Source organism: Hibiscus syriacus, unplaced genomic scaffold (assembly GCF_006381635.1).
Source record: "Hibiscus syriacus cultivar Baekdansim isolate YM2019G1 unplaced genomic scaffold, ASM638163v2 tig00110387_pilon, whole genome shotgun sequence".
Classification (NCBI taxonomy): Eukaryota; Viridiplantae; Streptophyta; class Magnoliopsida; order Malvales; family Malvaceae; genus Hibiscus; species Hibiscus syriacus.
The window spans coordinates 6,548,997-6,574,370 of record NW_024062717.1 but is presented as its reverse complement, the minus strand read 5'-3'; the positions used below and the strand labels follow the sequence as shown (position 1 = coordinate 6,574,370).

At 34.9% G+C, this 25,374-nt stretch overlaps 3 protein-coding genes, 1 long non-coding RNA gene and 1 pseudogene across 4 annotated transcripts in view; 1 reads left to right on the top strand and 4 right to left on the bottom strand.

The window, feature by feature from the left end:
- The window catches only part of LOC120122496 (mitogen-activated protein kinase 7), a 31,305-nt gene extending 20,496 nt beyond the window's left edge, over positions 1–10,809 (bottom strand). The window contains exon 1 of the mRNA XM_039141636.1: positions 10,781–10,809. The gene's annotated coding sequence lies outside the window, so the exon portion shown is untranslated. The remainder of the gene's footprint in view (positions 1–10,780) is intronic.
- Positions 650–2,643, top strand: LOC120122498. Its single transcript, XR_005516088.1, has 3 exons — positions 650–777; positions 1,696–1,703; positions 2,455–2,643. It is a non-coding gene; the product is annotated as an uncharacterized LOC120122498 (long non-coding RNA).
- Positions 2,943–4,102, bottom strand: LOC120122760. Its single transcript, XM_039141860.1, has 2 exons — positions 3,548–4,102; positions 2,943–3,280 (listed from the first exon to the last, which is right to left on the bottom strand). Exons 1-2 carry the CDS (start codon positions 4,086–4,088, stop codon positions 2,943–2,945), a joined length of 879 nt encoding a protein of 292 aa, XP_038997791.1. The 5' UTR covers positions 4,089–4,102.
- Positions 8,547–10,217, bottom strand: LOC120122758 (annotated as a pseudogene).
- A 10,995-nt stretch (positions 10,810–21,804) lies between the features above and the next one.
- Positions 21,805–24,963, bottom strand: LOC120122641 (pheophytinase, chloroplastic-like). Its single transcript, XM_039141763.1, has 9 exons — positions 24,835–24,963; positions 24,624–24,801; positions 24,403–24,506; positions 24,222–24,225; positions 23,961–24,096; positions 23,524–23,694; positions 22,693–22,933; positions 22,396–22,487; positions 21,805–22,252 (listed from the first exon to the last, which is right to left on the bottom strand). The coding sequence occupies exons 2-9, from the start codon at positions 24,724–24,726 to the stop codon at positions 21,979–21,981; spliced, it is 1,125 nt and encodes a 374-aa protein (XP_038997694.1). The 5' UTR covers positions 24,727–24,801; positions 24,835–24,963; the 3' UTR covers positions 21,805–21,978.
- Positions 24,964–25,374: the final 411 nt, after the last annotated feature.

Below are 25,374 nucleotides of genomic sequence, written 5' to 3'. Positions count from 1 at the left end.
CTTGAGTTTTTTATTAGTTCAACTCATCAAAGGAAGACTAACTGAAATCTCAAGACATGTTAAAAGAGAAACCAAGATATCTTAGGGTTTTTGATAAATTCTAACTTGCATTTTATTAATCATAATAAATAGAGGTTGCATACCTTGTGAAAATAAAAGACCTAATAAAGCAAGCAATCCCTTGCTACTAAATAAGATCTTAATAATAATAAACTTTCAATGAATCAATATTAAACTAACTCCTAATAAAATACTAATAAATTGATAAACTAATAATAATAAAATAATTAACACGAACAATAATATTGGCGACAAAAATAACTGTAACAATTATGGAAACCAATTATGGACATCAGTGACCTCGCCTTCATGGATTTTTATGTGCTGAGTAGTTTACTTCTTAAGCACTCCATCAAGAGATTTGACCTCTAGATGAATGTAAGGCAAATATGGATTATTCATGTTTAAAATTTTAATAAATAAAACGATTTACATTATATTTATATCTGCATAATGACAAAAAAGAATGACACTCATCCTAATCATAGGGTTGACAAATTCTTAATAATTGATGTATCATATTCCATTTAACTGTTTACCAAATCATCGATATAATGCAACGAGGAAAAGTGGCCAAAATCAGGGTAACATTAACAAAGAATACATTTGATAATTCATGTCCTCCTAGATTGCCGGGGAAGGAAGCAACTCAAATATTATATTGATTGCACTATACATCCTCAGATCAGATATCTCATGACTACTCAATTAAAGCAAGTGATAACTCCGTAAAAATACTACTTTTAAGGCCTTTTTTCACTTAAGTTATTGTTTAAGGGTTCATACAGGTAATTTTAGATTCATGTAGTTGCATTTGTGATGGTTGTGTTATTTTTACTTTGTTAAGGTGCTATATGATGGGAAAGGTATGGTTGGTTAGTGATGGTTAGTGATATGCAGGAAACAAGGAGCATATGACAAGCTGAGAAGAATGTCGCGACATTACATGTTGCTAAAGCAGACTGAAATGTCTTGGCATTTCTGGTGTAAAAAAAGACGGAGATTTTTTCACAAGAGGACAGCTGTCAAAGCACGTTTTTGCTGCTGATAACCGTCTGAATGGGGTCTACTGCGACCTGTAGAGATAAACTTCATGCACAAGGAATGAATTTGGGGTATGATGGGTATTTTGAGTGCAAAATTCCCAAGAATACCCTTGGATATTTTTTATTTAAAAGGACACAACACAAGAGAGAGGGAATATAAGGGAGAGAGCTTGGAAAAAATCCATCATCATCTTCTCCATTTTCTCTACCTCAATTACCGTTCTTCTTTCTCCATTTTTTTATTGGTGTTCCTCCATTGGTGAAGCTCGAGGGAGTGGCGTAGTATCCGAGAGGAGCTCAAGCTATAGTTGTTCGTGGTGGTTTGAGGGAAGTGCCGGCCGTGCACACCTAGTGCTTTCTTCGCCAACTTGTGCTCCATTGTTAAAGCTTGAAACTTTATTTGGGTTGTAAGGTCGAATGAACGATTGGGTATATTCTATGGTTTGTTCGAACTCCACCATGAACTAAACTGTATTGGTGGGGTTCATTCGATGGATGTTTGAAACTTTATTTTAATGGTTGATAAATGTTTATCTTTTGTTTTTACTTATTTTGTTTATGTGTGCTTCATCTTCTAAGATTGTAGGAGGCATGAGAGTATTCATTTCTTAGATGAAGACTAGATGGTAGAGAGAAATCTAGTTATTAATTCTTAAGTATTCGAGAGAAACTTAAGTATGATTAACATAAACAATGGGATATAGTTAATCATTATAGCCTAATCTCTTAGTACTCGAGAGAGACTAAGCTAGGATTTCAACGACTAAGAGGGGTAGTGCGTCTTCAATAGTGTTGGTTGCCATAGTTGAGACTGAGAGGAGATGTCGTGGTATTCTATTATGTTAGGTTCTTATGACTAGAGATAGAAATAACACTTTTAGCAAACTCCGTCGAACAAGTAAAGCATTAGAAGACTAAATCAACTAGAAAGATAAGTTTTCAGCTCCTTAAGTGACTCCCCACCATTCATTCCCGAGGTAGTTTCCCGTGTGAGGATTATCAAGACATTCCAATTATTTACTATATTTACCATTTTACATTACCTTGGCATTTTCATCATATTCATCAGTATAAACTGCTCTTTTGCCACGACATTATTCACTCAGTCACACTCTCTCACCATAATTTCATTCTCTCACATTTTCATTGTCGAAGCATCATCAATGTATATATCATTTTTATACTTAGATAAATTAGTGTAGTGTTGTGGTCAAACTCATAATTTCCACAAATCCATGTGGAGACGATACTCACTCATCACTTTATTACTTATTGCGATTGTGTATACTTGCACATCATTTGTGTATAATTTATTAGTACTCACAACACGCAACAGCAGGCTTGAGAGAGTGCTATTATTAGTATTCACAAGGAAGTAATAATGTATTTGGGTCTTATTCAATTGCTATGATGATCAATACGAACAGACGGTTCTCACAAGCTATAGTACTGAGTGATTAATAATTATTACTTAGCTGTTGGATTATCATCTGAACCCTTGGAAATGCTATCAGAAGATGATCCTTTCCCTGTTGGGGTGTAAGACCACGCCAAGAGCGCTGTCCCGAGGGTAATTGCGGTGGCAACCGAACCCCAGACCCATCTCTGCCTTCTTTTCTTTCTTTGTCTGTCACGCCGAGCCATCTCGGTATGAAATGATAAATTTTAAGTCTTGCAAATATCATGCAGCATATGTAAACATGTAAACTACATGTTTTGCTAAGGAAAGAAAAATAATGGGGCACAAAATCCTCACCTATTGCCTCTTGGTTCCTCCGAGACATTTCTCGATTCACGATCTCATAGTAGTGCAGACGGTCCAATAATTGAGCAATTTCAAAGTTCTTCGATTTGATTTGAGCTTCCATCTTCATCTCCATCTCTGCCCTTGTGATGCCTCTTCCCACATATAATGATACAAATCGTGCAGCAAACACTTGTTGTCGCATTAAGAAGATCCACATGCAAGGACAATCCCACATCACCCAACTCTTGGCCGATTCTTCGCCACTTAGATTGCATCTTATTTAGAGCCTCTTCTGTCTGCTTCCCCTTTTCTATCTCTGTAAGTAAACTCAATCTTATTTCCTGCAGTTCAGCTTCAATGTCACGATGAATAGTCTGTGGTGCATTCCCACGGGATAATTCTGGAAGAAACAAGAAATCTAAGCAAGCTAGCCATAACAACAACAACGTCATTAGACTAGGCAGATACTGTGGGGAAATTTTACGTATTTCTCAATAATTTCACCAATTCCATACCTATAAATATGAATGCATGAACCTATTAAATAAACAAGAAAGCTAGCACAAACATTCGTATCATGCTCCAAGTAAAAACATATCAGGTTTTAAAAATAAATGACAGTCATGCAAGAAAAAGATTAATATATGTGTGTGAATCTACTTATTAATGTCATATACGGTTGAAAATAACATACCATCCCATGCATCAAAAAATTCTACCCCTGCTGCAGCAATCCTTGCAGCACTTTCAGCCCCAGTATCATCTCCTGCCTCATTATTACTTGTGACACTCATCGATTCATTCGGATCAAAGAAATCTTCACAGTCGCTACATATGTCCAAGTTCAACAGTCCAACCTTCAGCACAGCATCCATGAGTAAACCATTATTTATCTGGCTGCTTCTAACTTCACCATCATGGAAACCATTTGTGTGCACCTCCTGAATGTAACTGCCATGGACACCATTTTCCGACTCTATGTTCATAGGACAAATATGGGGGGCACCATTCTCATGTTCCTCTTCATTAGGTTCAGAAATGCTAAAAGCAACCAAACCATCCTTGAGTTCATCAACAGGTTTGCTTTCGTCCAACTTTGCTTTCCCATTAATCTCATCTTCTTCAAGGATCTTTTCCAGAGATGATACACTGGCCTCAGAAAAGCTCTTCGCTTGTGATTGATGATGTAAGGAGAAGGACAGAAAGAAGATGGTGAATTGCCTCCGGAGTAGCATAGAGGGAAGGTGACATTTGGGGGCGGTTTACCTTCCTTTTTACTGATGTACTGCTGCTCCTCTCCATCTTTGAGTTAGTAATAGGCTTTGGGTGGATAGGTGGTTTTAAAGTAGAACTGGAGTTCTCGACAGGTTTGGAGGCTCCAGGTTCTAACAACCTATCAAAAGCTATAGCAGTAAATGTTGCCATGGCTCTGCATGATCAAACAACAAAAGCTATAGTTACTAAACTACACGTCATTTCAAACAACAAAAGCTATAGTTACTAAACTACACGTCATTTCCTTACGACCGAGAAGGCCCTTGAGGAAAGGCAACAAAGAAAATCCCATTGCTGCTGCATTTGGAAACATTCTACTTTTCATGAACTTGAGGCAATTCAACCAATTAAGCTTAAAGTTGTTAACTTTTAGTTGCAGCAACTAATTAGCCACAGCTTTTCTATGATAGAAAGGAATATTACCCACACATTAACTCTTCTAAATACTTGCAAAGGCAAAAAGCAAATCTCGTAGTTGCTACATTTGAAAACATTCTACTTTCCATGAACTTGAGAAAATTCAATCAATTAAGCTTGAAGTTGTTAACTTTTAGTTATAAGAACCAAATAGCCACAACTTTTGTGTGATAACAAGGAAAACAATGGATTATCTAAAATTCAAATATTAATACTTGTAAAGGCTTTCATTGTTGCAACATCGAGAAATGAGAACATTTTACTTTAATGAACTTGAGAAAATTCAAACAATTAAGCTTAAAGCTGATAACTTTTAGTTGTGACAAATAAGCCACAACTTGTGTATTATCAAGGAAAATAATGGATAATCTAAAATTCAAACATTAATGCTGGAACTAGTTTGCTCATTTTGAATCAGAAATTTCATAGCTAAAACAGTCGTCTATACAAAACTAGACAATTGAAAAAGTCAATCAAAAAAATATCATGTTAGACACAGCTAAATTAAAACTCATGAGAATTCATCTTCATTTAACAGCAGCCACACAGAACGGAAAACTGAAGAAAAACAGAGATTTTTTAACGTACAAATATATTTCTAAGTTAATTAATTCAAAACATAACGGAAATTATAGAATAAAAAGGCTTTGAAAAAAAATACAATATACTTCATTGTTTAAAAAGAATTTACAAACCGATAAATAACACGAACACCAATATGAAATTAAAAAGGACAAAATTCATTAAATATTTTCCGATTTATTTGAACATAAAAACTTGAACGATTCAAAATTACATATTTCTTTTCAAAGCTCCGTTTAGAAGATAGAAAAGCAACGCATCGACAACAATACAGAGCTAAGAGCAGCTAATTCAAAAACTGGAGAAACCATTTCAAAATTACGAAAAACCTAAACATAAATTATTACATTGGCTTCCATGTATACCAAAAAAAAGAAAGGAAACACGTTACCTTAAATGCTGATAAAGAGATAATCCTTCAAGAAGTTACGACGAGGCGTGAGCAGCGGTGATAGTGGTGGAGAAGGTGCAGACGGTGGCGCGTCGAGAGAGAACCCGTTAAGGAAAATGAAGATTAAACGTCACCTCCATTTCCTTCCTCAAATATTTGAAACGTTTTCTATTCCTGGGCCGTAGCTGTGAATTATGGAAGTGTCGAATTTAACCTTGATTAGAGATGAAAGGAGGATCAGTTGGGAAGGAATAGTCTCGGAATTTGGTATATGTGTCTGTTCAAATTCTACCCCTCCCAAGTGTTAGGAAGATAAACCCGTGATGGTTAATATGCTGAACTTTATCGGTCAATTTGGTGATACACTTAATGAAGATGCTATATAATATGTATGTATTTTCTTGGAAGTATATGATTCATTTCGACAATAAGAAATACATGAAGATGTGTTCAAACTGAAGTTTTTTCTTTATTCCTGACGTGATAGAGCAAGAGCTTGGCTCAGTTCTTTCCGAATCAATGGAGTCATGGGCAGATTTATACAAGAGTTTCCTATTCCGGAGTCATAGAGGTATGTCGACTTGTCGTTCTGTGATGTAATACGATGTCGTTTACGAGCGAGCAGAAAAATTAAAATTTCCAATTAAATTTGGTACTTTGTTGATATCTACATGTGTGTGTGGTATTTTAATAAATTTAAATCTAATAAAAAAATATTAAAATTTAGAATAAATATCAACTGTATGTTAAATATATTATATTAAAAGTATCGAAAGATTTATACTAATGGAAAATTAAAATTATTTATAAACTTTAATAATATTTTTAATAATATTATTCATAAAATTTTTAAATCAATTTAATATCACTTCCATATCGATATATAAATATAATATTTATTTACATTCAAATGCCAAATGTTTATGCAGAGAAAACATTGTTGAAGCCTTAAACTTGCACATTTCATTTTTATCTTTTTTTTTTGATGAAATAACGAGGGGAGCTAGCACTCAATGCTCTTCTATCGAATTACAAGCACGTGAGTCCTGTTGTAACAAGTTAAGCACTTCCAATGGTGGAGTATAGAAAACCGTATGATCTGAGCCTCTTGCTATGGCTAGATTGACTAGTTTATCGGCCACCTTATTCGCATCCTTATTTATATGCCTCAAAGTAACCATCAATTCCTGCTTTAATAACTCACTAACCCAGTCGAGCAAAGTAAAACTTGACCCTTTATTAGCATTTCTTTTAGCATCCGAATGACCTCCAAGTTGTCTGCTTCAACCATAATTTTTATCTTTATTTTCAATGTGTATTTCATTTTTTTCCTTATCATCAATGTGCAAAGTCTAAGCTTAAAATGATGTTTAAATGAAACTATGGTCAATTATATTTATTTTATAAAAATAGGTTACTTAAACATAAATTATAAAATGTTATAAAGTTATAATAATGCATTAAAAATATTGATAATTATATTAATGTATTTATAACATAATTAGAAAATTAATATAATTTTATTTATATTGTAGTTGGTGTTATAAATATATTAATATATTTTATAATTTCTATTATAAATATTTTATAAAGTTTTTTAGTAATTTATGTTATAGATGTATTCTAATTATATTCTTATATATCTTAATTGATGTAATAGTTAATGTTATCAATATTTTTTTATTAATTACATTTATTTTATAAAAATATATAAAATATAATATTACCATTATTTTTATAAAATATTATTAGAATATGGTTTATGTCATAATATAATTAATTATATATATTTTATGAAAATGTATAGCTTATAATCTAAATTATAAAATGTTTTTAACAAATATTATAAATATATTATTATATCATTTTATATTATACCATAAGATTGGACAGTTTAAATGGATTTTTTATCAGGTACTTTTGTAAAATACCAAATTGAATAAAAAGTTAAAGAAAAAAAATCTCAAAGTTTGTTATGTATATGGGCTCATAACCAATTCACAAACAGTAAAAATGCTAACATGGGCCCTCATTTTTGCTACCTTTTGTCACTCAAGAAATAACTCATCATTAATTTGTTATATATTATCAACCAAAATCACGATCCATGAATGCTAATAGATGGACCAATGGCTCTGATTCTAATTAAGACCCAACTTTCTCACCATCTGATGATAAGTATTGGCTTGAAATTTCACTGGTCATGGAACATCTTCAAAGATGAATTATTATATAAATCCCATGATTTTAAACTAATAAAGTGATATTGTATAGAAAAGGTTTGGTCCCACAAATCAGAGTAGATAAGTGGTTGAATGTTCCGATTTGAGCAGGTTTTCCAAACTATTGCTTAGAATAACATGAATGCGCTAAGATTACGGATTCAAGTTGGGTGTTATGAGCAAGTTACGTTAGGAACTTAAAGGGTCAAAGGACACAAATAACGCACTTGTCTGGAGAAATTTACCTTATCCATTCTCAACTTGATAGTGGTTTAGGGGATGACCTCAACGTAGTATATGAGAAATTTCAGGCAAAACTTTAAAAATGGAATTAAGCTTTCACCACGAACAGCATACTGTCAGCACAGTTCTTTTATTTTATTGGCGGTGAACATAAGAAGCGACTCACTGCTCATTACAACCACACAAGACCACCTTACATGACTTGCACATCTAGTTGCCTGCCAGTCTAGCGACTACCAGGTTCAACTTCAAAATCCAGAGAATATAGCAGTAGTCAAGTGCCTGAGTCAGCAGTCTGACTCAATTTTAAACCCTTCGGCGAGGCCATACCCCATAATTATGGAACTGAAATGCACCCATTTTCTGAAAATCCTTAGATCATAACAAAATTATCCAATAATGTGAATCTCGAGAATTATCCTAGACAGGTATTATGACTCCTAAGCATTTTTGGGGAGTTTATCAGGAGAACGTTATCAGGAAGGAAAGCTCGGGAGGTGTCTCACAACAACCCCAAGCATTGAATCATACTCCTCATCACGACGAGCAATTTCTTGCGCAGAACCTTCTCAAATGTCAACGAAGCGTCCACAAACCTCTCCACATGGGATCCTAGTGTTCTGCCTCAAAAGAGCTCCAGCAGCAACCATGGCATGCTTCTCAACATAAACTCCATCTAATAGGGTAGCCCCCATACCAACAATTCTTCATCCTCAACAGTGCACCATGTAAAACAGCACTATGACCTGTCCAAGTTTTATCAGTAATTACATCTTCAATTAAAACTGCAGACAAAAGACCACTTTAAAGGACAGTCATTCACCCACAGTAACATTACTACCAATAATAGTTGGTAAACCTTCCCGCTCAAGTTAGATTTTGCAACATGAACAAGGGTGTTATCTTGGATATTTGTCCCAGATCCAATGCTGATGTTATGACATCACCTGCACATATCAAAAGTCAGATTCAGAAAATAGCAGCTGTCTTGGACTTGCCTTGCACAACAGACAGAGGAAAGAAGCAAAGTAATTACTGAGAAAGTTAAAAAAGATACAAAAAATGAGAACTTTTACATTAATCTCATTTCCATTAGGGCAACAAAAATGGATGGATAAAGAATCAGTCATGGATTTTTGAAGTCTTCTCTAATTACTTCAAAAGCTAGGTAACTTTTATCAACAAGAAAAAAAAGCTAGGTAAAGTCATAAAGCAATTATTAATTTTGGTCATCAACCATAAAAAACATAGTTTCATAACAAGTTTCTAACATCTCCACCTCAACACACAAATTCTTAATTCAGTACTTAGGCCACAAATAGAACATGGATATCATGTAGCCACATAATTGCTTTAACTTATAAAACATCATCAGTGTTCTCAAACATGGATCTTGTTGGTAAAAGTTTCATATTAGAAATTATGATAAAATTCTAATTTCTAAAAACATTTGTTACATGCCTGCAATAAAGTAACAAACCATCATTACTTCATTTTCCCAAACAAGACTATTCGAACTATAAATAATCCAAACCATAAACTTGATAAAAACAAAAGAGCAGCAAGTACTATTGGGGTGTCAACTGTCAACCATTCATCACTGATTAAAAATTAGGTTGCTTACCTCTCAGAAGCATCCATACCAGATAGAAGAACCTCGTCCGAACCTCAACATCGCCTATGATAGAAGCGCTAGGTGCCACAAATACATCCCTATCAACAGCAGGGCTTTGTCGAACACGTTCATCAGCGTCCGATGCCTCGACTGAAACAACCAAATCCAAACAATTCCAAGAATCAGCCATACGTGGTCAAGATCTACCAATGTAGTTTCGAATTCCGATTGATGAGAGCATGGTTATTATATCACGATATTACATAATTGCATCTAAAATGAAGCTAAATGCGTAGCGATTCGATCCAGTAGTAAAACTGAACGAGAAGTTAGGGTTTTACGGTACCTACGTTGTTCTTGGAAGTAGTAGCTGCCTTGGACACGACAACCAAGGCGATCGAGGGCTTGGCCGGTTCTCGGATCCAGAATCCAACGGTGTAGATTGCTTTCCCCAGTGTTCCCCTCTCGGTCTTCTTATATTTTAGGAGACGATTTGAAGCGTTTTCTTTATAATTTTTTCAGCTGAGAAAGTGAAGCTTTGTAACTGAAGATGAAGTGTCCCCAGCGTTCAGCGACCATCTTCTCGTTACATACGGTTACTTGTCCTACAGTTTCTCATCGTGAATCGATCACCTTCTGCCACGTGTTATTTCTTACAGTAGGACGCTATGTATGAAACGTGGTATCCTTTTCTCTTTGTTTTGGAAAACTTCGAGGGTCAAAAATAATTTAACCCAATTCTAATTGAATATTGATTTATATGATTATTTTTTTATAATAATTCTTTTGGAAACATGTAAATCTATGATTATTAATTTTCAATAGAAAATTTATCCTCTTTTCTTTACTATTATTGAGTTATGTTATCCCTTTTAGTAGGAAACTTGTATTTTAAAGGGTAAACTACGCCAGTGGTCACTCATGTTTGGAGTAGTTTTAGTTTTCACCACTGATGTTTAAAAAGTTACAAATCGATTACTAACGTTATCGTTTGTTACAAAATGGTCACTCGACGTTAACAGCCGTTAATAGGCGTGACAGAAAACACAGTTGGACCGTTATATGCTGACATGGATTGTTGACTGCCACAGCTAGACCATTTTGACCGACTCTTCTTCTTCTTCAACCCAACCCCGTCTTCTTCCTTAACACCATTTTATGCGCACACCATGCAAGACACACTCCCTTTTATCCCCCAAAAATAACCCTTTCCCTCCCTTACTTCAACACCACCACCATGATTTCCCTGCTTTGCATAACTTCAGTCATTCTACTGTTGGGACCTAGAGATAAATTGTTGAAAACATTTTGATATTTCGATATAACAAATTAAGTTAAATGAATTTTAAGATTTTCCAAAATGATTTTCTAAAGTATGTTCGATAAATTTATTCGAATATAAAAACATTACTCCAAATATTTCAAAAATCATTTTTAATCCTTACTTAAGTGTAAAATTAAGTTTTAATCTTAAAACAATTTCAAAATAATCTTTCAAAGTATTTCGAACCATTTCAAACCCAAAATTTCCAGATTGCTCAAAGGGAACCGATTCCCTCCATAGGGGGTACCGATTCCCCCTGAATGGTTTGACTCCGAGATTTCCAGATGCTCGGAGGGAACCGATTCCCCATAGGGGTACCGATTCCCCCTGTTCAACGTCGAAATATTGAATTTTACACTTAGGAACCGATTCCCTATAAGGAGGAACCGATTCCCCCACGCTCCAAGCTGTTTATTAATTGTTTTCACACTATACGGCTATATTATCTTCATTAATTATCCCCAACGTTCAGAAGTGATTCAATGTGTATTTAAACAAGTTCTGAAGCCCTTGATCAGCAAAATCATAGAGAAACAAGAGAGAAAGCATCAAACACAAAGTTTGTGCAATTCAAGCCAATTTTCATTCAATATTCATTTTGCTTTCAAAGAACACTTATTGTGCTCATTTGTAATTTTCTTTGAGTGTTCTTTTCTGTTCTAGAATTGTGCAACATCTTACCTTGTGGTTTTCTTGTAAGTTTGCAAATTTGTAATCTTCTCTTTGGGAAAAAGAGTGTTCTCAGAGTTGGGGTATACTCTTGAGGAATTGTAAGGTTATCTCTTGGCCTCAAAAGAAAGAACAAATTAGTGAATTTGTTGGAAATCCTTAGTGTGGATAGCTAAGGTAGTGGACTAGACTTTATTTGAGAAAGTCGAACCACTGTAAATCGCTGTGCAATTACTTTTAATTTTCTGCAAAAGCTTCCACAAAAATTTTAATTGCCAATTCACCCCCCTCTTGGCCGATTCCGTCAATCGATTAACTCAACAATTGGCATCAGGGCCTAACTCATTTGAAGTTTTATCGCCTCTTGAGTCGATTCGGGAAGAGTTATATCGATTATTAAAGTCATCAATGGCCTCCGCTTCAACTTCGACTCCGGTCTCGATTCGATGCCCGTCAACAAGCCTTCTTTCTTCAATGGAGCTAACTATGCCTATTGGAAGAATAGAATGATGTACTTCATTCAAGCAAGTGACATGGGAGCATGGAATGCTGTAAGAAGGATACATCAAACCTCTCACTCATCCAAGGTTGTGGAGTGAAGGAGAGACAAGAATGTTCCAGCTCAACTCCAAAGCTATCCATATTATTTTTGTGCTCTTGGACCAATACGAAGAGTTTCATCGTGTACAACCGCCAAAGAAATATGGGACAAACTTCAAGTCACACATGAAGGTACAGATGAGGTAAAAAATCAAAATTAGTATTCTAACGCATAGCTATGAAATTTCAGGATGAAACCAAATGAAGACATCAAGCTATGACGGATAGATTTTCAACAATTGTCAATAGTCTCAAATCATATGGAGAGATCATCTCAAATGAAAAGCTTGTGAGGAAGTTAGTCTATTCCCTCCCAAAATCATGGCAATCAAAGAAGACGGCAATCATCGAGTCTAAGGACCTATCGTCCTTAACTCTTGAAGAACTTATCGGTTCACTCCTCACTCATGAGATGATGCTCGAAGATGAGGTGGACCTTGATAAAGTTGAAGAGACACCAAAGGAAAAGGAGGAGAAGAAAAATTTGGAGTTGCTCTCAAATCCACAAAAGATGAGAGTGATTCTAATAATGATGATGATGACGAGGAAATGGCATTGTTTGCCAAACGGTTCAGAAAAATGATGAGACCTTACCAAGAAGAAAATTCAAACGAAACGAAGGCCTCAAAAAGAACCAAAGAGAAGGACTCAATCATTTGCTATGAATGCAAAAAGCCGGGGTATGTCAAATATGATTGCCCACAATTGAAGAAAAAGGGTCAATCAAAGAATAAGCACAAGGCTCATGTGGCTACATGGAGCGATGAAGAAAGTTCCGATGAAGAGGAACAAGAAGTAGCAAACTTGTGCTTGATGGCATTCGGGGAAGATTCTAAGGTAACCTCTAACTCATCCGATTTTGATGATTTATCTTATGATGATTATTTGAGGATAATGGGTTGGCTTCGGATTATGAGAAATTATTTTTAAATATAAAAATGATGTTTCAAAATTGAAAAATGAAAACAAACTCATATCCAAAACCAACAACGATCTTGAAAGTAAAATCAAAGATTTGCAAATCAAACTAAAGAGTTTGAAAAGAAAAATTTAGATTTGCAAAATTCACTTTCAAAGATCAATGATGATCATCAAAAGAAAATTGATGATCTTAAAACTTCTTTTGATAAAGTTGGAACAAAACATTTTGAAAGAGGTGGAAATTCAAAATCCAACTTTGTTAGAAAAAGTTTTAGAAACTACAATCATAGAGGTCCCCAAAGAACCTCTAATGGAAAAATCATTAGAAGTATGTGGGTTCCTAAAGAACTCATTACTACTAAAGATAAAAATATCCTACACAATGGATACCTAAGGGGACTAGGATTTTGGAAACTAATGAATATGGACCCAAAAGAATTTGGGTACCAAAAATAAAAAATTAATCTATGTTTGTAGGGAAATGAGCATTGCTACAAGGCACGGGAAACAAATTCAAACTCATGTACCTTGATAGTGGATGCTCAAGACATATGACCGGAGACAAAGCCGGTTCATTGAGCTTAACGCCAAAAGGGAGGAGAAGTGACTTTTGGAGACAATTCAAAAGGTCACATTGAAGGTATTGGTACAATAGGTAATACCTCTTCCATACAAATTAAGAATGTTTTATTGTGAATGGATTAAAGCATAATCTTTTGAGTATTAGTCAATTATGCGATAAAGGATTCAATGTCTTATTTGGTTGTAAAGTTATTGATATTGCATCTAATCGGTTATGCTTATTGTCATAGAATAGGAAACATTTACATGGTGCATTTAGATTCTATTGATATGACTAATTTATGCCTAGTTGCTAAGGATGAGCATGATAGTTGGTTATGTCATAGGAGACTAGGTCATGCTAGTATGAGTGTTTTGCAACGGTTAATTCAAGGAGACTTAGTAAGAGGTTGCCTAAGCTTAAATTTGATAATGATAAAATCTGTGATGCTTGTGCTAAAGGAAAACAAAAACGAGTTTCTTTTAAATCTATTAATGATGTATCAACTAGTAGAGTATTACAATTGATCCATTAGATCTTTTTGGGCCAACTAGAACTAGCTTGGGAGGAAAACAATATGCTTTTGTCTTGGTAGATGACTATTCTAGATACACTTGGGTTCTATTCTTAAGTACTAAAGATGAAGCTTAGAAAATTTCATCACATTTTCAAAAATAATCCAAAATGAAAAAGGTTACTCTATCACTAGTGTTAGAAGTGATAGAACTGAATTTAAAAATCTTGGATTCATTGAGTTTTGTAATTCTAATGGTATTAGCCATAATTTTTCAGCACCTAGAACCCCTCAACAAAATGGAGTTGTTGAGAGGAAAAATCGAACTTTAGAAGAAATGGCTAGAACCATGCTTTGTGAAAATAATTTGCCAAAATATTTTTGGGCGGAAGCCACAAATACCGCTTGTTATGTTGTAAATCGAGTAATGATTAGGCCAATTTTAAAGAAAACTCCATATGAAATTCTCAAAAATAAAAGCCTAACATTAGCTATTTTCATCCTTTGGATGTAATGTTTTGTTTTAAACAACGGTAAAGAAAATCTTGGCAAATTTGATGCTAAAAGTGATGAAGGAATTTTCTGGGTTATTCCTTAAATTCTAAAGCTTCGTGTATTTAATAAAAGAACTTTAGTTGTAGAAGAGTCTATACATGTTGTTTTCGATGATAATCCCCTTCCGAGGAAGGATTCTTCTGTTAATGATGATGTAGTGTACAAGCAATACGTTAGACATGACGTTGGAGAATCATCATCAAAGGAAGAAACAAAAGATGAGGAAACTCATGATCCCCTCGAGAATCCACCATTGAAGAAATGGAAGTATCTTTTCCAAGAGAGTACACTATGTCAAGGATGGTGAAATTATAGGTGATCCATCAAAGGGGTACTACTCGATCTTCTCTTAGAATATCTGTAATTATGTTGCATTTATTTTCATGCATAGAGCCTAAGAACATCAAAGAACATTAAAAGATGAACATTGGATTATGGATGCAAGAAGAATTAAATCAATTTGAGAGAAGTAAATATGGACATTAGTTGAAAGGCCTAGTATAAATCTATTGTAGGTACTAGATGGGTTTTTAGAAATAAACTGATGAAAGTGGTATTATAGTGAGGAACAAGGCTAGACTTGTTGCTCAAGGCTATACTCAAGAAGGCAGACTATGATGAAACATACGCTCCCGTAGCTAGATGGAAGCAATTAGAAGTTATTAGCATTTGCATGTTTCAATGAATTTAAATTATATCAAATGGATGTTAAAAGTGCATTTTTAAATGGTTTTATAAAAGAAAGTGTACGTGGAACAACCTCCAGGTTTTGAAGATTCAAATTTTCCGGATCATGTTTTAAAATTGACAAAAGCTCTTTATGGTTTAAAACAAGCTCTAGAGCTTGGTATGAAAGATTGTCAAATTTTTTAATTGAAAAGGTTTTTAAAAGGAAAGGTTGACACTACATTGTTTTTAAAGAGAAAAGGTAAAGATTTATTAGTAGTTCAAATTATGTTGATGATATAATTTGGTTCTACTAATGATGTTCTTTGCCAAGAATTTTCTAAGCTAATGCAAAGTGAGTTTGAGATGACATGATGGGGGAGCTCTCATTTTTCTTGGGACTCCAAATCAAGCAATGAAAAGACGGCATCTTCATTAATCAAGCTAAGTATGTCAAAGATATGCTCAAGAAGTTTGGACTGGAAAATGGGAAACCTCATAACACTCCAATGAGCTCTTCAACAAAGCTTGACTTAGATGAAGGAGGTATATGTGTAGATGTTAAATTATATAGATCCATGATTGGCTCATTGCTTTATCTAACCACAAGTAGACCGGATATTATGTTTAGTGTTTGCTTGTGTGCTAGGTTTCAATCATGTCCTAAAGAAATCACATTTACTAGCTGTTAAGAGAATCTTTAGATACCTTAAGGACACTCCTAGTTTAGGACTTTGGTATCCTAGAGACTCTAGCTTTAGCTTGCATGCCTTTTCTGATGCGGATTATGGAGGATGCAAATTAGATAAGAAAAGCACCTCCGGTACTTGCCAATTCCTTGGAAATATGCTAATTTCTTGGTTTTCAAAGAAACAAAATTGTGTTGCATTATCTACCACTGAAGCGGAATACATTTCAGCCGGTAGTTGTTGTGCACAAGTTTTATGGATGAAACAACAACTTTTTGATTATGGAATTGAAGTAGGTACCATTCTTATCAAGTGTGACAATACTAGTGCTATTTGTCTCACTAAAAATCCCATCCAACACTCTAGAACTAAGCACATTGAAATAAGACATCACTTCATTAGAGACCATGTCACTAAGGAATATAGTTTTAGAATATGTTGATACTTTGCATCAATTAGCGGATATCTTTACAAACCCTTAGACAAGGAAATGTTTTGGACACTTAGAAGAGAATTAGGTTTAACTAACCTATCTTCACTTAGTGTTTAAAAAATTTAGCACTTTTAATAAATACTGAAAAATGCTTATAATAATTTTTGATTGCATTCTTGCTATTAGTTAGGGGGAGTTTATGATTCTTAATGAAAATTAATTTTATGTTCAATAATGTTTAAAGATTAATTTAATTGTTTGAACATAATTTTTCAATATATGAGTTGCCTATACCACTAGAAGATTAATTTAGCATTTTATGTGCTTAAAAGTCGGATTTTAGCATTTTTGTGCAGAGGGAATCGATCCCCCCATGAGGGAACCGATTCCCCCTTTGATGGGGAACCGATTCCCCCCACAGGGGAATCGATACCCCCCTAGGGTTCTGTTAAATCGGGCAGAACACCCCAAAAACCCCAAAACCCTCATTTTTCTTCTTCTTTCGCCGTTTCTCACCCTCTAAGCACTCAAATCTTCATTCTTGCCTCAAATCATTGATTTAATCGGAAATCACTTCAAATATCATCTCCTAAACTTGCAATCATTATTAAAATCGTGCAAACAACATCTAAATCCCCTCAATCTTCATCTTTCAAGGTAAATTTTTCTAAACTCTCTATTTCATTGATTTTGAACAGAGGATTAGTTTTAATTAGTTCTAGGTTGAAATAGTGATCGGACATTGATTATTTAGTGATTAGAAACTAGATGTTACAACTAATTTCATCAAAAACACAAGAATTTTCCAAAATTTTTAATTTTTCGAAATAAAAAAATGTTAATTTTCAAATTATTGTTTTGATTAAATTATGTTGTTGTTAAAAACTATACATATATTGTTTCTCAAAACCATATTTTTCAAAAGTTTTTCAAAAACTTTGCCCATTAGGATTGATTTAGAGAACCTTGAAATATTGAGGACTCATTTGAGTTTTGGGATTAATTGAATTGCATACATTGTTTTTAAAATTGCAGGTTATCAATTCTATTCCGATTTCCTAAACCATGTCCAATCCTAAACGTGCTAGGTCTTCATCTAGTCGTTCTAGTCGTCAACCAAATCCTCCTCCTATTCCTCAAAATCCTATTCCAAATCTTGATCCTAACTTGACTATCCAAAATTCTTGTTTCAATCAATCGGGTCCTAAAGATTATCGTTATTGGTTTTACCAATATTTTGACTCGTATAAGATTAGGGAAGAACGTATCCCATCTCTTCAAACTATGGTTGATATTAACTTTAAATATCTCCCTATCTTGCACAAATGGAAATTTGATAAACTTTTCGAACTTGAACCCATTGTCTATCATCAACTTGTTCGTATCTTCTACTGTAATGCCGTTTGTATCAAAAATCGTGACAAAACCAAAACCATAGGAGTGCGTTCCTACCTCCTAGGTCAATATTTCCATCTTGATCCGGATTACATAGCCAATGCCTTAGGCTTAGATAATGAAGGTTTATCAAACGAAAAACAAGTTTTAGGCTCACGATATAAACGGAATGATAGTGCAAGTGTTTTAGATCTCCATGAGCGTTTTCTTCATCTTATGATCACTTGGTGGTTTCGACCATCCGGGGGTCGTTATTCTACTCTTAGAGCTTTAGACCTTTGGTGGTTGCATTGTTTTGAAAACAATATAAAAATAAACCTTTCCGAGATTATCTTTGCTGAGATCGTTGAAACCGTTAACTTAGTGCCAAATAAGAAACTCTGTTCTTCACTAGTTTACGGTTGTATCCTTAGTAATCTCTTTTCTAAAGCCGAACTCCGAGTTGGTCTAGATGCCTCATTTCCTCTTAAGAAACAAATCAATCTTCTTTCTTTAACAAGAGCGGGATGGGTCAAAAATAAGGAAACCGGTGCATGGGTTTGATCTTCTACTCCGGGAGCTAGTTCTTCACAAGCTCCACCCGAAGCTGACGAAGATCCCGAGTTTGAACAATTAATGAGGGATATCGATGAAGCTGAAGAAGAACCTGAACAACCCGAGGAGCACGCACAACAATCGACTCAAATGCCTCCATATTTTCAATCCTTTATGGAGACATTGATTTCCGTTATGCGACAATGGATTCGCGCTTTCCTCTATAGAGTCTCATTTATCCACAATGGGAGCTCAACAATTAGAGATTCTTCAGGAGATGCGTGCAAACAATGAAGCAACCAATGCTCGTATTAATGAACTAACTCATGAAATGGCTGCTATGCGAGCCCGTTTTCCTCCTACCGATCCGGATGCTTGATTTTGTGTTTAGCTTTAAAACTTTGAACAAAATGAATATTGTTTCAACATTTTGAATTGTTTGATTTTGTGGATTGTTGGATTTTGGATTTATGGATAGTGTGAACTTATATGTTTGGTGTTTTATTCGTTATTGCATCATTTACATCATTATTAGCAATATGACCAATTTTGCCATATCACATTATTTATGAATATTGATTATGGAACTAATGGCTAACGTTTCTCTTAATTGTGATCTTAGCAGCTTATGCATACATATACCTAATCAAATGGCTTAATATTTTTCACGTTTATTTGAATCTTTTTGATTTAACAAAAAGGGGGAGAAGAAGTGTGTTTAAGTGTGTGTTTTTAAAATGATAAATGAGAGAAGTGTTAAAGTAAGGGGAGTAATTTCAAAACTTGATTTCAAAATCTTAAAATTACTAAAATGTTTTGTTATATCAAAAAGGGGAGATTGTTGAAAACATTTTGATATTTCGATATAACAAATTAAGTTAAATGAATTTTAAGATTTTCCAAAATGATTTTCTAAAGTATGTTCGATAAATTTATTCGAATATAAAAACATTACTCCAAATATTTCAAAAATCATTTTTAATCCTTACTTAAGTGTTAAATTAAGTTTTAATCTTAAAACAATTTCAAAATAATCTTTCAAAGTATTTCGAACCATTTCAAACCCAAAATTTCCAGATTGCTCAGAGGGAACCGATTTCCTCCCATAGGGGGTACCGATTCCCCCCTGAATGGTTTGACTCCGAGATTTCCAGAATGCTCGGAGGGAACTGATTCCCCCATAGGGGGTACCGATTCCCCCTGTTCAACGGTCGAAATATTTGAATTTTACACTTAGGGAACCGATTCCCTATAAGGAGGAACCGATCCCCCCCACGCTCCAAGCTGTTTTATTAATTATTTTCACACTAAAACGACTATATTATCTTCATTAATTATCCCCAACATTCAGAAGTGATTCAATGTGTATTTAAACAAGTTCTGAAGCCCTTGATCAGCAAGAAATCATAGAGAAACAAGAGAGAAAGCATCAAACACAAAGTTTGTGCAATTCAAGCCAATTTTCATTCAATATTCATTTTGCTTTCAAAGAACACTTATTGTGCTCATTTGTAATTTTCTTTGAGTGTTCTTTTCTTGTTCTAGAATTGTGCAAACATCTTACCTTGTGAGGTTTTCTTGTAAGTTTGCAAATTTGTAATCTTCTCTTTGGGAAAAAGAGTGTTCTCAAGAGTTGGGGTATACTCTTGAGGGAATTGTAAGGTTATCTCTTTGGCCTCAAAAGAAAGAACAAATTAGTGAATTTGTTGGAAAATCCTTAGTGTGGATAGCTAAGGTAGTGGGCGTAGACTTTATTTGAGAAAGTCGAACCACTGTAAATCGTTGTGCAATTACTTTCAATTTTCTGCAAAAGCTTCCACAAAAATTTTAATTGCCAATTCACCCCCCTCTTGGCCGATTCCGTCAATCGATTAACTCAACATAAATAGCAGTCCGTTCAGACATTCTACTATACTAATTGCCCCCATAAACACGTAGCGGTGTCCAACCAACACTTTCTACACGTCTTGGCGATTTCGATTTCTTCTTCTTGCACTTAAACATTAGCAGAACTGCAGCCACAACCAAACAACATATAACAAAGCCACCAACAATAAAACCCTCTAAAATCCAAATGTTTTTCTTCTTAGACTTAGCTTGCAAACCTATAGGATTCACCAACTTCATGATCTCAGCCCCATTTAGAATCGCATTAATTTTCTAAGGAGTGCTCAAATCTGAAGGTCCAACACTCACACGAATAACCCAGAAATGCAAACCCAAAATCACCTAGAGGACTAAACATGATTTCAAGAACTTCACCATCAATTCTAAGCAAAAACTCTTTTAGCACAGTATTGTAAGCACTAAAACCACGCAATAACAAGAAGTCATTAGCTAAAACATCAAATTTCGCAGAAGCGAAGTTGAAATTTTGAGCTATAAACAGAGAGAAATGGAGGCTTACCAAGTGAGTTGCATTCTCGTTCTGCTTGACGTCAAACTCGTAGCTCGACTCGGAGGTGAAAACCCGGGCCGTGCGATATAAAATGGGTGAACTCGGAGATGGGTTTCTGTCAGTGAGTGAAACAGATCGCTCAGCCGAGAGGGAAACCAAACTGGGTTTCACTGAATCATATATGAAGACACGATTATAAAGGGAAGCGTTGGCATTTGATCCACAGTTGAGGAGGAAGTTATTTTTAGGGACGAAAGATTTAGCTAAGTAAAGGAGTGAAAGGAAAGTTAGAGCTAAAAGGTGAAGCCTTTGAGCATCCTTGGAAGGTCATAAAAGAAGGGGAGAAGGCTTTTGAAGAAACTGGGTCATTTAATGGTGATTTGGCCATAGAAGTTGATGGTTTTTCTAGTCATATCTGAAAGTATTTCTTTTTGCATAACTTCTATTACCTTGTGTCCACTTTGCATAACTTCTATTTTCATATGTTTGACTAACATTGCCTTCTTTTTCTTTTTCCTGTTAATCAGATTCTTTTCTTATCAGGAGTAACCTAATCAAGCAGGGAAATTATGGTGGTGGTGATGAAGCAAGGGAGGGAAAGGGTTTTTTTTTGGGGATAAAAAGGAGTGTCTTGCATGATGGTGTTAAGGAAGAAGATGGGGAAGAAGATGGGGTTGGGTTGAAGAAGAAGAAGAGTTGGTCAAAATGGTCTAGTTGTGGCGGTCAACAATCCATGTCAGCATATAACGGTCCAGCTGTATTTTCCGTCAAGCCTATTAACGGCTCTTAACATCGAGTGACCATGTTGTAACAAACGATAACGTTAGTAATCGATTTGTAACTTTTTAAACATCAGTGGTGAAAACGAAAACTACTCTAAACATGAGTGACCACTGGCTTAGTTTACCCTATTTTAAAAGCTGATAGTTTATTCCAAGATACAACATTACCAGAAACCATATAAACCTCCCCCTTTGTTTCCAAGAACCTTGTAATAAACAACACTCAACTCTCTCGCATATGTATGAAAAATGAAACATGTAATCAATGTATTTACAGTTATATTATACGTAATCCTATAGCAAAGAGTGATTCCCAGTGTCATAAAACTGGATCTCTTTTATGCTGTCTGGAGCGAAGCTTTTGTCAGTAAATTCGACAACCAGTCAGTCAATGCCTTATTAACAAGTTCTGGAACTTCATCATGTGGGCAGTGACCTGCCTGTAGGTTCACGACGGTTGTGTTCGGGTAGAATTCTTTGATGCGGTTAGCCTTGGCTGGACCAACCCAAGGGTCTAAGTCACCCCACAGCAACAGAAGTGGACAAGTTAGCTTGCTCAAGAAACTGTCCAGAGTGTACTCGGTTTGATTTAGCATGAACCGTGTCATCAACCTGAGGATAATCGACAGTTCAAACAGTGATAGCTGTTGCAGGTATATGTTGTTTTCGTTTTCAAAGGTTTACGTATGCTTTGGACAAAGAGTGCCAAACATGGAAACTTCAATAAAAATAAAGAGTTGAAGCAATCTAGATACCTATAGTACACTTCTCCGGCATTGGGATCATTTGCCGGCATTTTTATGGATTCCACAAGATAATCATCCACATTGGAGGTATTGATATACACCTGTTTTACCAAAAACATAGTAACTATCAGTATCATCAGTGGCTTGATAGCTTCCAGGAAACCATTAAAGATTGCTGATGCTACGTCTTAGGATGAATGTGAAGTTTAGTATTAGATATTGAGTTCATAAAAACAATTCAAACCTTTGACGTTTTGGATAAACTTTGCAAGCGAAGCAAAATAAATAAGGCTGTGAGTAACATACATTTTTTAGGACAGATTCGATACGATTCGGTTGCTTTGCTTGCCAGAATAGAACCCCAAGAACAACACGCTGGAAAATTTCCTTCAGTGGCTTTAAAATAGTTTTCTGCAAGAACGTTTCCTCAGATTTGGTGTTTTTAGCCTTTGTGTCTCCAAACTGTCCTGCATTATTCAGTAACACGAGTCCAACCACTTGTTCAGGCAACCCCACAGCTGCGACCAAGGCTGTAAACCCTCCAAGACTGAAATAAACAACGAACAACAGACTGTCATTTGGTCTGTTGTGTCAAAAGACAAGTTGCAATGACAATACAACTTATACCATTAATGGAACCGAAGAAATGGGTCAATGTATTTATGGGGATAAAAATGCAGACCTCAAGGTTTGCTTTCATAGAAAAGGGCATTCTAGAAGGTTATGCATTCGGAAATCTACTACTTTGTTGATTGTTAAAAGATATGTAAAGAGTCAGTGCAGCTTTATAGACTGCGCCAGATTTTCTGGCCAAGAAACTCATTGGACTTCTCTTTGACAAGTTCAAAAAGCTTAACTAAAAGAATGGAAGTAAAACTCTCAGTAGGCATCACACTAATGCAAATTTAGGAATTTCGACTAGTAAAAATGAAGCTCTTCGTACAGAAACTGCATCAATTATCATGTCAGCTTCATTTGAAGACATAACTCAGACTCATATGCAGATTGTTAGTGGAAAAAATGCAGCTTATTCATTCCATATCAGACAACAGCATGTTAAGATTCATTGTTATCACATCTTTTGATCATACATGTAGGAATGAGAGTAACTGTCAAGTACTTGTTCTTGATTGTTACCTGTTTCCAACTAACACTGCTGGCTCTTTTACTATCTCCTTCAGGAAATCAACAACTTGATCTCTCCATATCATTGCATCATACTCGATAATTGCTTTCTCACTCCACCCAAATCCTAACAAATCTATGGCATAAACTTTGTAATTTTTAGCCAATTCAGGTATGTTATACCTGCAAATTTGAAAAAAATAAAGAGCATTTAAGGCATATATGACTTAGAACCTGATTTTATAATACTGACACTAGATAACAATAGTTGAAATTAACCAGTATGCCATGAATATTTTCCGCTCCTAGCCTCTAATTACCATTGTTTCATTTCCACCAGAAACTTCAAATAACATGGAAATGAAAAGTTACATTATTTTTACAGTTGAAACAATTGTAAATCAATCCTTATAAACTAGTTTGAGCAATAAAAACATTAGATGGCAAACCTCCAGTGGAAAGCAGAAGCACCAAATCCATGAATAAGAACAATTGGGGTCCCTTCCCCTTGTACTACATAATGTATTTTCCGACCTCGCCATGTCCAGTAATTGTATCCGTCTGGCTTGAATGGTAATCTCTCCACTCCTAAAGAAAAACCAAAATTCAGTAAAAGGAAATCTAAAATTATAGGAGTACTACTTTTTTGTTGTTCTCAACAGAATTCTGTGTTTCCAAATGCAGTACAATCTCAATTATCAACTGTAGGCTTCCCTATGTGAACAAAACCTAGTGATGCTCCAAAATAGTCTGGTCTTAATCTAAGACAGGACACAAACTGACAGCTAAAAAAGTACTACTTTGTAAGAACCCAGATTCCAGGAACAAAATAAAAACTAACCCACAGTTCAAGAAGCAAAGAACAATTTGGTGAATAGTTAAAAACCTGACCTTGACCGGTTCGCTAGTCAAGGAAGAACCCATGACCGAGGCACCAGATGCCATAATCCCCTTTAAAGCAAAACCCCTCCTGTTTATCATCTCACATTTGCTTCCTTTTTAGTGCATGGCAGGTAAACAGAAGAGAAAGTAATCATATTTCTAAAAATAAAGGAAGCTAAACAGTGTTAAGAAAATAACAAGTTATAGATTCACAACTGAAATTAGCTTACTTGGCTGATGATAGACTCTTGAAGGAGCCAGAAACCTATTAGAGATTGGGTTTAACAATTCAGTTCTAACTGAAGGTGAGACTGCACACGAAGAAGAAGCCATTGTTCTCCTCCAAGAATGGTTCTAAAACCCTGAGAGTAAAAATGAAGAGCAAGCCTTTAAATTATTGGCTAAGAAAGGGGAAGCGATTCTCAGAACTTAAAAATGAGTGTTAAAGGAAGAGACAAGTGGAAACAGGGATGATATTTAAAGAGTTGGTTCTTAGAGGTTAAGGATTTTGAGCCGGCCAGTTCTGTGGCTGGTGTAACTCGAGGAGTTGTGGCAAACTCCAAGCCATGCATCGGAGTTTGATTTTCTTCCCATTTTCACTATGAATCTTTCCAATCTCCAGACATTTTTAGATTATTTAGGAAGTTGCTATATTTGAAATAGAAATCCATTAACCTGCAAACGGATGAATAATAAAGTTTTCCATCATAAAAATGAAAAACGAAGATAAAGAAAAAAATTTGAAAATAAGAAAAAAGATTGCAGTAAACGTTTCAAAATTATGACCTTGATTTTAAATTTACTTTTAATTTAGTCCTTAAAGCACAATATAATTAAATAATTGAAATAATTGAAAACGTTTCACAATGAACGTTTGTATTTCTATATATGTGATGTCTAAAGTTTTATATTTAAGAAATAACAATAATTTATTAATTACTGAAATTGTTTAGTTTGTGTTAAATTGGAATAATATTTAAA

Bases quoted from the DNA above. Each gene is read 5' to 3' on its own strand.
- LOC120122760 (XM_039141860.1), bottom strand. From the start codon at position 4,088: ATGCTACTCCGGAGGCAATTCACCATCTTCTTTCTGTCCTTCTCCTTA. The intron at 3,281-3,547 runs GTATGTTATTTT...TGTTATGGCTAG, and splicing joins ATTTTTTGATGCATGGGATG to CTTGCTTAGATTTCTTGTTT.
- LOC120122641 (XM_039141763.1), bottom strand. From the start codon at position 24,726: ATGGCTTCTTCTTCGTGTGCAGTCTCACCTTCAGTTAGAACTGAATTG. The intron at 24,507-24,623 runs GTAAGCTAATTT...TGCACTAAAAAG, and splicing joins AAGAGTCTATCATCAGCCAA to GAAGCAAATGTGAGATGATA. The intron at 22,253-22,395 runs GTATCTAGATTG...GATTATCCTCAG, and splicing joins GCCGGAGAAGTGTACTATAG to GTTGATGACACGGTTCATGC.